At 44.3% G+C, this 12,195-nt stretch overlaps 1 protein-coding gene across 2 annotated transcripts in view; it reads right to left on the bottom strand.

Annotated features, from left to right (window-relative positions):
• Positions 1-1,883: 1,883 nt before the first annotated feature.
• Positions 1,884-12,195, bottom strand: part of VSTM2B (V-set and transmembrane domain containing 2B) — a 36,724-nt gene continuing 26,412 nt past the window's right edge. For both annotated transcript variants that reach the window (XM_081015564.1, XM_081015563.1), the window contains exon 6: positions 1,884-2,641. In XM_081015564.1, the coding sequence (XP_080871690.1) occupies positions 2,553-2,641 (89 nt within the window). In that variant the 3' untranslated portion in view covers positions 1,884-2,552. The remainder of the gene's footprint in view (positions 2,642-12,195) is intronic.

Here is a 12,195-nt window from a genome sequence, read left to right as displayed (position 1 = left end):
GCCCCTCCCCTTAGTGGCACATTTATCTATCTATCATCTATCTATCTATATCTATCTATCTATCTATCTATCTATCTATCTATCTATCATCTATCTATCTATCTATCTATCTATCTATCTATCTATCTATCATCTATCTCTCTATCCCTCTATATCAGTGGTTCTCAACCTGTGGGTCCCCAGATGTTGTTGGACTACAACTCCAATTATTATTATTTTTATTATTATTATTAATTAATTAATACCCTGCACATCTGGCTGGGTTTCCCCAGCCACTCTGGGTGGCTTCCAACAAAACACCAAAATACAATAAACTATTAAACATTAAAAGCTTCACTAAACAGGGCTGCCTTCAGATGTCTTCTAAAAGTTTGGTACCTCAGCGTCCGGGCAGAAAAATGGAGGTGGAGACGCTCCTTCAGGTATACTGGACTGAGGCCATCCCTGAGCTCTGCCCTTGCTAGCTAGGGGTGATGGGAGTTGTAGTTCAACAACATCTGGGGACCCACAGGTTGAGAAAGGCTGCTATATATCTATATCTATATCACCAGTAGTTCACAATTTGACACCTTGATGTGCATATAAAAATGAGATGGCCACTGCGTGAGATGGCCACTTGGATCTGCGTGATGTCGTCCAGCACCTCAATTATGAACTGTAGAATTGGAAGAGACCCTGAGGGTCATCCATTCCAATGCCCCCTGTGATGCAGGAATCCTGCCTACAGCCATCCCTGGGTGGACTCAAACCACCCACCTTCTAGTTAGCAGCCAGACACACCAACCCATTGCACCACAGAGACAGAGCTGTATCCTCCTTGGTCGGGGAAGAGCTCCAGAGTCGAAGATGACTGGGTCTCCAAATGTACCTAGTAGTGGCATATGAGAGCTGAAAATATTTCCAATATATTTCACATCTGGCAACCAAGGTGTCCCTTTGGTTTCAGATAGTACACAGGTAGACGAGTCTTCAAAGCTGGGGACACCAATTTTCACGGCCCTCTAGCAGCTATGTACCAGAAGTAATATATTTAGCATTAACTCAGGCAGTGTCTCTGCATGTATATTTTGCTCTGGGAGGCTTAGTTTGGCCAGAATTGAGTATACACTTCCAGAGTGTAGCTGAAGCGAATGGGAAAGGCTGCTTGTGCAGGAGCAATGTGCTCACACAGTATGGGTTTGGACAGAAGACTCTTGCTTATAGGATTATAGGAACATACCAACGTCCACTTTTGTACGGGGGAGGTCCCTCACCTCGAATGGAGGGGTTCATGGGATGGTGGGCTCCAAACTTAGCACTGTGCAGGTGTGTGGCTGCCGAATGGCTGGCAGAGCCCCGTGTTGGTTGTTGAGGTCCTGCTCCCTCAGTCATTCACCTAACCTACACCTCCTCCACTGCCTTGCAATGTCCTTCAGTAAACAGGTCATCTCATCCTGCCCTATGAATTTCTGTTCAGTGACAGATGCTGGTAGATTCCAGAGAACTGGCTTGCGAGCAACTGCTGGTTATGCTTAGAACAGATGTGGGGAAACTTTGCCCCCCCAGATGTTGCTGGGCTGCAACTCCCATCACCCCTGGCCATTGGCCACGTTTTCCAGGACTGATGGGAGTTGTAGTTCTACAACAGCTGGAGGGACACAAGCCCCTCACATCTGGATAGGAACAAGGACTAATTCCCTTTATGGACCCAGCTGAAAGCAGGGGAGAATGAGCATTAGGTCTAAAGATTAATGGTATTTATGTGTGCGTCTTTACATGAGGGAAAAAAGCCTCCCTGCTCTAAGAAATCTAGCAGCACAATGTTGGATTTTTCATGGTTTGTTTGTTTTTGGTGGAAATTTATACCTCAATGCAGAAATGTTATTTCAAAATCTCTTTTTTTTAATTCAACTGTTATTCAGCAATATACAATACGGTTTATAAACAAATGTCTTACCTTGTTTCCAATCTTTCTCTTTTTTTATATTTAAAAATAAATATTATCGACAGTGAATATCCATTATGGTAAGATGTGCCTTTTTAAAAAATCAAGAGTTCCCCCCAAAAGAAATAATTTAATTAAAAAAGAGGGGGAGGGGAAGGGAGGAGGAGAAAGGAAATAATAAAAATAAACATAAAAAGCCTAACCACAATAATCTACTAAAAAATAGGACCCTTCCTTAGAAGGGCTTTGCCCCCCCCATGTCTTTACATATCATCATAAAAGCAACTGTTCAACAGTTCGTGCAAAATTAATTGTCAGAGGAAAGGTTTAGAAAAAAAAGACGTTGGAAAAGAGAGAAATAATAGCTACCTTGTGTGGAACAGGGCATTGATACCATAGAATCTTGAAACTAGATGCATTATTTCAGGTGACTGACCTTTGTGTAATGTCCCAAAAATATGCTTTACCCCTCCCCTTGTTGAATGTGTTCATGCTTCTTTTCCAGTCTCTTTATGTCCATCTTTAAGATTCTAGTTCTCATTGAGGGTTCTTTTTCCGTGTGTTTTTTGTTTTTGTTTTAAATAGTTTCCTTCTCATTTGGCTGAGGATTATCAGATAAAGAAGTCCATCAGTGGTCTAAGAATAAGTGTACAAGCTTATGGAACATCAACAGGAACGAATAGAGGAAAGGATCTGTCACGTAAATTGGCTCAGTACCTAGGAGGGAACAAGAGGAAGAAAAACGAAGGAGGGAGGGAGAAAGAAAGAAAGAAAGAAAGAAGAGAAAGGTTTAATTTTTGCAGCAGTTCAGAATCATTGATAACTTTAATGTTTTGGTGAAGCACTGAGTGGTCACAGGGCAGGCATGGGGAACTTTGACCTGTCAGGTGTTGCTGAACTACAACTCCCATCATCCTTGGCCATTTCTTCTGGGGCTGATGGGAGTTGAGCTTCAGTAACATCTGGAGGGCCACAGGCTCCCCACATACCCCACAGAGAATGCCTTCAGCTCAGGCAGTTTAGAGCAGAGGGGTGCAACCTGTGGCAGTAGCCGGTTAGATGATGGACCAATAATGCAAGGACCATTTTTAGAAGTGTATGTCCATAAATACGACACATCCCATGTTCATTGCCCAGGCTGAGTGTCATTCCTAATGTGTATATAGGCAAAGGGAACTCTTGGATTGTTCTGTCTAGCCCAGGGGTAGTCAACATTTTTATACCTACCGCCCACGAATGCATCTTTCTTTATGGTAAAATTTCCTTACCACCCACCAGTGCTCGATGGAAGGAGGATTCAGCTTGTGCCGTAGAACCTCCTACCGCCCACCTAGAATCCTGAAACGCCCACTAGTGGGTGGTAGGGACCAGGTTGACAACCCCTGGTCTAACCACTACAAATCTTTCTGGACTGATCTATGCTCACAGATAGGGCTGGCTGGCTCCTTAGTCAATATTGTTGTCTAATGCATGCTGATTGTGAGCATGAAGACGCTGAACTCTGTTCAATGTTTAGAGCTTCAAAGATATTCTTTTAAAAGAAATCTTATTCCCCCCCTGCCTTATTTATTTGAAAATAAATAAAGGCATACTTGGAACATAAATTCTATGGTTGATTACAGCTTGCATGGATCGAAACAATAAAATATCATATTGCCTAGATGATGAAAAGGGATAAAACGCAAGCAAAAAGGTGCACTCTTCTCTGCCTCTATCAATCGATAACACTCATCCCCCTGTCTGCATTCCTGCTATTAGATTTCAGTGCAATCCAATTTGGAGAGCCCCAAAGAGCGTTCCAAGAAGCCACCTTGCAGGAATACGGCTGGCCTCCGCTGTTCATACGCAATTGTAATTAAAAGCTCTGCATAAATATTTGTGTAGGGTTGCATCACCATGGATTAGCTGTGTGTGTTGAAAAGAGAAAGGTGAGCTCACGCGCCTGTGCTTCTGGTACAAGAGAAATGCCAGCCAATGTAAAGGCACATATAAAGGTAAAGGGACCCCTGACCATTAGGTCCAGTCATGGCCGACTCTGGGGTTGTGGCGCTCATCTCGCTTTACTGGCCGAGGGAGCCGGCATACAGCTTCCGGGTCATGTGGCCAGCATGACTAAGCCGCTTCTGGCGAACCAAAGCAGCACACGGAAATGCCGTTTACCTTCCCGCCGGAGCGGTACCTATTTATCTACTTGCACTTTGACATGCTTTCGAACTGCTAGGTTGGCAGGAGCAGGGATTGAGCAGCAGGAGCTCACCCCGTCCCAGGGATTCGAATCACCGACCTTCTGATCAGCAAGTCCTAAGCTCTGTGGTTTAACCTACAGCGCCACCCGTGTCTCCCTTAAAGCAGAACAATATTGGTGTCGTGTAGATGGATGAAGAGGAGAATCGGAAGAAGCTCCTTCTCCTTTCTAGGGACAGAGAGAAACTCGGTTCATTTCAGCTTCAGTGAGAAATGACACAATTCACACTTTTTGAAAAAAAAACCCCTCTGTGCATCAAAACTTGGTTCTCTTTCCAAGACGGCACACCTCCAAATTTTGCAAGGTGTTTCTTCAACCAAGTGATGTATACAAAAAAGTGTATATGGGGAGCCGGTGTGTGTATAAGCATCCATACATTCATGGCAATAATGTACGAAAATATGCATTGCATCAGCAGAAATAGCTTGCAAAAGAGTGCATAATAGGGAGAAAGTGCAGAAAAATGCAGATGAATTTTCATGATTCGCTTGCTGATAAGGAAATGTAGAGAACGGAACTTAGAAAGAGAAATGCCTGTGGGAAACCCACTAGCAGGATTCGAACTCAAGAGCACCCTCCCCTGCTGTGGTTTCCATCAACTGATATTCAGAAGCATTACTGCCTCCAACTGGGGAGGTAGAGCATGGCCATCTCAGCTAGTAACCAATAGTAGCTTCATTTGCCATGAAATTGTCAACTCGTCTTTTAAAGCCATCTATGTTGGTGGCCATCACTGCCTCCTGTGGGAGTCAGTTCCACTGATCCTTCAGTTTGTCTAATCCTGTTTTTTTTAAAAAAAAACAGTCTAAGCTACTGGCCATAGTGATATATTTGGAAACCCAAAAATTATTTAATTTAATTCATTAAGCACATTTATATCCCACTTTGAAAGAAAATATCTTCACACAATGGCATGTAATTACATGCAACATACACTTAGCACTACAGATCCCCCCCCCCCCCCAATTTGGGAAGCAATCATACAACCTCATGGAGGAGAGGATGTGATAGCTTGCAGAGCCTCTAACCAACATGGTTTGGAGCAAAATTGCTTTCTGACCCCCTAGCAATGCCATGAGTGCACACGAAAATCCCTGCGGCATGATGTATTTCAAGAGAGTTCCAGGCCTGAGCTCTGTAGAACGTAAACAGTAGAAGGAGTGCCTCTGTGCATGCAGTGCCTTTCTCTCACTGCTGGGTAATTCGCGAACAGCCCCCGCAGGTCTTAGATTAAATGACCAGACACTGTGCAGCAGATCCACTTAAATCAATAGTTAACTGCAGCCTAAATATAGTTTGAAGACACTCGAACTCAGGACGCAAGGGAGAAACGTGCTAGGAGGAAGGCATGCTTGGCAAATCCACAACGTGATCAGCTCCCGCCTGGAAACCTATGTCCCCACTGTGGAAGGATGTGTGGATCCAGAATTGGCCTCCACAGTCACTTACGGACTCATTGTTAAAACCGTGTTTATGGAAGACAATCTTACTCAGCTATGAGTGATTGCCGAAGAAGAAGACACTTTGAGATGCTTAAAATGTCAAGGCTATTATGATAGAAGCTCAAATCATACACCCTTAAAAAAAAACCACCCTTCACTACAACCTGAACTTATTTTCAAGATGTGCTATTCATTAAATATATATCATCCCTGAAAGACTGATCAAACCTGAGTATGATCCAGGAAAAGTTACACTCCATTTCACACAGGCACACAGGTCCCTCGGTGACTGCAATTCTGGATGATTGGCAGCTGTACATAGGAACTAACAATTCCTCTGACTTGCATTGCAGACGATGCAGTGTGGAATGAAAAATGCTGTCTGTGGTGCAAATCAGGTGCGGATGCAAGCCATTATTTGCCCCCAAGCAAGTATCTATTGCTTTGCAGCTAAAAATTGTGTGTGCCTGCAATCCAATGTTCACTTGGGGAGCAAGCCCCACTGCACTTAAAAAGGCTTATGTCTGAATAAACATATATGGGGATGCTCTGTTAAGTCCCACTTGTACCAGTGGGATTCGAACATTTCAGCTTCTCTGCTACCCAGCTACCCTTTTGCAATAAAATCTGCAACAAATGCAAAAATGAATTCATGATGATGGAAAAGCAATTATTTGCAGAATTGCTTTGCAAATTATGTGGCCTGGGAGATGCCGCAAATCCAGTGGTTCACTAAGTGTCTCCATCAAGACCCTCTTAGAAACACGGTACTGTTGGGGAAGAGTTAAAAGCTCTGCAATACAGCACCCGCTGCCAGGTAGCGTGTAGGCAATAGATGGACCAGTGGTCTGGCTTGGGATAAGACCATTTCCTATGCCTGTCAAGTTCATTGAAGACAAAAATCAGCACAGATCACCTAGATAGACCATGAGACAGGATGTAGCTCAGTGGCAGAACACCTGCTTTGTGTGCAGAAGGTCTCAGATTCAATCCCTGGCATCTCCAGGTAGGGTTCTGACTGATACCCCGAAGAGCCTCTGCCAGCCATTGTAGACAACACTGAGCAAGTTCTACTGATGGTCTGGGTATAAGACAGCTTCCTATGTCCCTATATACCATCTTTAACCTTTGCCATTTGGAGTATCCCAAAAGGAGCTGATGGAAGAGCATTTAGTACAGGCACAGCTGCTGCAACCAGTCCGTTTCAGAGCTGATCTAACCCCAGACTGTAGCTTTCTTTGCACTTTGCTGTGACCAGACAATGGCCTCTGCCCCATCTGCTTGACACATCTGCATTATAAGTTTATTTAAATAAGCTTGAAGCCAGTTCAAATGTCATGGCTTCCAGCCCACTGGATAGAAGCAACATTCTGAAAGAACTGACAATGACATGGCACAAAATTCCTGGCTGCTTATAGAAGCACAACTCTCTCCAGCGGCTGTTAGTTAGGATGGCTTCATTACCTCCCAAATCAGAGAGATACTTTGACACTGATTTAGGGCTGAGCGATACCCGGTTTTCAACATCATGATATATCACGATGTCTGAAATAAGGATGGAACTATGTAGAAGTGAACAACAGGGTTGGGTGATATCTGGTTTTCAGCTTTGTTATGTATCACCAGCTAAACATTGCAATATACTAATATATGAAATAAGGATGGAATTATGAAGAGGAACTGGCTAGGTTCATGGTTTTTTTTCCCTATATTGTGATTATTGCATAATACCCCCCTCCCAATTTGCAATAAATTGCCAGGTCAAAAATTATGAAACCAGTACAGTGGTACCTCAGGTTAAGAACTTAATTCGTTCTGGAGGTCTGTGGTTAACTGAAACTGTTCTTAACCTGAAGCACCACTTTAGCTAATGGGGGCCTCCTGCTGCCGCTGCGCCACCGCTGCACGATTTCTGTTCTCATCCTGAAGCAAAGTTCTTAACCCGAGGTACTATTTCTGGGTTAGCGGAGTCTGCAACCTGAAGTGTATGTAACCCAAGGTACCACTGTATCATGATATGGACCTCAAACTGGTTTTGGACGATATGTTGATATATCGCTCAGCCCTACTCTGAATACCAGTTGCTGGGAAACACAAAGGGGGAGGGTGTAGGATAGTTTCTGCCTCACACTTTAATCAGCCTTGGCTCCCCCCAAAGAATTCTGGGATCTGTAGTTTGTTATGGGTGCTGAGAGTTCTTCGCAGGCCTCCCATTCTGCTCACAGAGCTACAGTTCTCAGAGTTCCCTGGGAAGAGGAGTTGATTGTTAAACCACTCAATGCATATTAATCTTTTCCTGTATGCAAACTGCGGAAGTTTAAAAATGCAGGGCAAATGTTGGTTTACAACAGATGGCTTGTGAAATCCCCAGGGGTATTTCCCTGTCTTTTGAGAATAATCTCTTATCTGTCTTGTGAGTAGGACAGCAAAGAGCTAGATAATTAATCTTTAAAGGGATCAGGTCATAACCCTATAAAATGTTAGGCTTAGCATCATAGTTCAACACTTGGTCAGTTTTTGCAAACCAGTGGGTCAAACAGTTGAATTTGCTTCTTCCATATGCCTGTGTGGATCTCTTAGATGCGTAGTGCAACGATGCCTAATATTTGTACAGCACTTTCCATTGCTTAGAATACTTCATGAGAATGTGAAAAGAGCTGGATCAGATCAAAGGCCAGTATCTAGGCCAGTATCCCATTTCTTACTGGACAGAAAGGTGCCTCTAGAAAACCCATAAGCAGGACCTGAAGGCAATAACCCTCTCCCAGTGTTGCTCATGAACCACGGGTATTCAGAAGTATACTCCTGGAGGTAGCCGCGCACAGTCATTTGATAGCCTTATTTGTCACAAATTTGTATAATGCCTGTTGAAAGCTGGGAGCAGTCTTGAGGAATTTGGGGCCAATGTGCCATCATTATGCTGCTGACACTCAGCTCTGTTTCTCCAGAACATCTGAGTTAGGAGAGCTGTGCAGTCCCTGTATCCGTGTTTGGATGCAGAGGTGAGAGGGATGGCGAAAAGGAAGCTGAGCTTGAATCCTGGCAAAACAAAGCCAGTAGCTCCCATGACCAAGAAATTGGTACAATTGCCTAACCTGGATGGGATTCCCTCTCCCTGAAGGAGCAAGTCTGCAATCTGGGGTGGGTGCTTCTGCATCCAGTTTCGTCATTGGAGGCCCAGGTAGCCTCAATGGTTAGAAGTGCAGATTGAAGCAGATGTTTTATGTCACTGTTTTTTAACTGGTAATTTTGCTGTGTTGTTCTTTTTGAGGTCTTAAAAAAATAACAATCTAACAGTATGTGCATTTTGTGAAATAATAAAAAATAAAGCCGCCTAAAGTCTGCAGGCATCAGTGTGTCTTGTGGCAGTGAGTTCCACAGGTTAACTACACATGATGTGAAGAAGTAGTTCCTTCCTTGCCTGTCCTGAATCTCCCAATCATCAAGAAGTGGAGGAAAACATCTCTATAGCCACTATGCCCAATTTTATAGACCTAGGAGCATAGGAAGCTGCCTTGGACCAAGTCAGATCTTAGCTGATCTATCACAGTATTGTCGACAGTGACTTACAGCTGCTGTCCATGGTTTAAGACAGGAGTCTGCAGAAGTACAGAGACATTTTTTTATTATTATTGGGGGAAGGAAAAACTTCAAAAACAGCCATATGAAGACAGAGTGTGCTTTGTAGCTGCTACAGAATGCCAACTGTTTGGGGTGGAGTAGGGGATGTAAAACCAGTTGAGGGGGGAGGTGGAATGGAGTATCATTTCAGCAGGGCATGGCTGGCTGGGTGGCTGGAAGATCTCTGCCCTGCCTCTCTTCCCTAATGATGATGATGATAACAACAACAACAACAACAACAACAACAACAACAACAACTTTTATTTATATCCCGCCCTCCCCAGCCAAAGCCGGGCTCAGGGCGGCTAACAACAATAAAATAGTACAACATTCTAAAATCATTTCATTATAAAATTAATTCAAATCAAATTGATGGCAACCATTGGGCTAGAGTTCTGTGAAGATTGCCAAAGGAGGGAGTCAGGATGTGCCCTGACCAAAGGCCTGGTGGAACAGCTCTGTCTTGCAGGCCCTGCAGAAAGATGTCAAGTCCCGCAGGGCCCTAGTCTCTTGTGACAGAGCGTTCCACCAGATCGGAGCCATTCCTTCATGGAATTCAGTGCGGCCTCAGGTTTCCAGCCAGTCTCCCTCGTACCTCCGCGTGTTCAGCAAGGGCTGGTGCATTGCATGCCTCCCAACCATCATTCTCTCCCTACTAAGCTTTGTCCTTTTGAAGTCAGAACTGGTGCCGGACTGAATGGTGACATCCTTTCCTTGCCCAGAGCCATATTCGCAAGATACAGATTCTGCTGTTCTGCTAAAGTGCTCCACTTCTCAGATGACAGCAATTTGCCTCCCTGTTGGTAACAGCCCAGCAATGCAAAAATAACGGTTGCTAAGGACTGTTGTGACAAATAACCCCCCGTTTCACTGACACCCCGGCTTTTACCAATGCAAAACCCAACAGGAGCTGTTTAATATTGATGCACACAGTTGCTTTGTTCCTGCCTTGCTCGCAGCAGCGCAGTGGTACATACAGGCATTGTGCACTTGCCACAAGACGCACTCCTTAAATTAAAAACCTATAATCAATTCATCTTCCTCCTAATACAATGCTGTCAGAGATTTGTACGGTGGGGGGGGGGGGAGGAAACAACAGCAACAACACAAACCGGGTCCTTTCAAAATACTCACAATTGCTGTGCTTTTCTTCTCTACTTCCAGACCTTTTTGGCCCTTGTTAATAAAAATTTTGGCTTTGCTTCACAGAAAAGAAAGAAGGAAAAAGACTCCAGCATGGAACCACCTCCAGTGTCAGAGACATCATGCCTCTGTATGTTTGTGGCTGAGAATCGCAGGTGAGCAGGGTGCTCTTGTCCTGCAGGCTTCCCACAGGCATCTGATTGGCTACTTTGAGAACAGGATGGTGGACTAGACATTGGCCTGATCCAGCAGGCTCTTCTTATATTCTTAACTAAGATGAAAGGAAGGACTTCTTTACATAGCACATAGTTAGACTATGGAACTCGCTCCCACAGGAGGCAGAGATGGCCACCAACTTGGATGGATTTAAAAGAGGAATGGACCAATTCATGGAGGAGAGGATTATCAATGGCTACTAGCCACAATGCTCTGCCTCCACAGTTGGAGGCAGCAATGCTTCTGAATACCAGTTGCTGGGAACCACAGAAGGAGAGAGGGCTCTTGAGTTCGAATCCTGCTTGCTGTTTTTTCACAGGCAGCTGTTCGGCCACTGTGAGAACAGGATGCTGGACTAGATGGTCTGATCCAGCAGGCTCTTTTTATGTTCTTATGGTTTGATCTTTACCTGGGAGTAAGTCCCATTGAACTCAAGGGGGCTTATGCCTGGGAAGCAGATACAGTGGTACCTCGGGTTACAGATGCTTCAGGTTACAGACACCGCTAACCCAGAAATATTACCTCAGGTTAAGAACTTTGCTTCAGGTTGAGAACAGAAATTGTGCTCTGGCGGCGCTGCGGCAGCTGGAGGCCCCATTAGCTAAAGTGGTGCTTCAGGTTAAGAACAGTTTCAGGTTAAGAACGGACCTCCAAAATGAATTAAGTTCTTAACCTGAGGTACCACTGTATACAACTGCCCTGTTAAGCACCTATTTACTGTTGCAGTTCCTGCTACCGCAGCTGTATTATGAAAGGAGCTGTCCAGCAGATCAGCAAGAAGGTTTTCAAAAAACCAGAGGACTTGTGCAGCTAAGGCAAGGATGAGAAACCTGTGGCCCTCCAAACATTGTTGGGCTCCAACTCCCATCAACTTCAGCCAGAGAGATCAAATGTTGGGAATCCAAACCATATCTTAAGGGTCACAGGGTTCTCTACCCCTGAGCTAAGCAGTAAAGCAGAACTTGGAAATGGGAAAGAAGGGGTGTTGCATTAGCAGTAGCTAAGCATCACCTGAACATTTTTTTTAGTTGCCCCACCGCTTTCTAGAGCATCAGCATAGCCATGATACAGAGCATGATTCTGAAGTCATCTTCCCACATAGAACTCAATATTGGAGACCTTGTGTTGCCAGATAGTCATTGAACTTCCTAGTTTGGGTATCCACTTGGCCTCAGTGCTGCTCCTGTTGTCCCAGGGATTTTGGGCAGTGAGAGCAGTGAGGGTATCCTAAATTGGCAGCTTTCTTGAGTGCAGCACATTTCAAGGTAGTGGCCTTAGAGGCGGATGCTGTTGTCCACTGTCATTAGCCCATGGACAATTATGATCCTGGAGCTTCAGATTCCAAGCTGCTAACATACTTGCAGTGACTACTATAGGTATATGAAAGCGACTGCGCTAGCAAAACTTTTGTTTTTTTGGGTAGACTCACAGCATTGATGGATGTATTTACAAGTAAATCTTGGGTTTGTGAACTCTCAGTGGGAACAGTCTTTCTCTTTTCTCAGACATTTCACAGTTAATGACTATATTGGTTGTCTCTTCCAATTTTATTTTTTTAAAGGAGAGAAGTTTTTACAGGGTGCCTCTCCCACCTACTCCACATA

Source organism: Podarcis pityusensis, assembly GCF_964106645.2.
Source record: "Podarcis pityusensis genome assembly, chromosome: 8".
In the NCBI taxonomy this organism is placed as follows: Eukaryota; Metazoa; Chordata; class Lepidosauria; order Squamata; family Lacertidae; genus Podarcis; species Podarcis pityusensis.
This window is presented reverse-complemented; position numbering and strand designations above follow the sequence as displayed.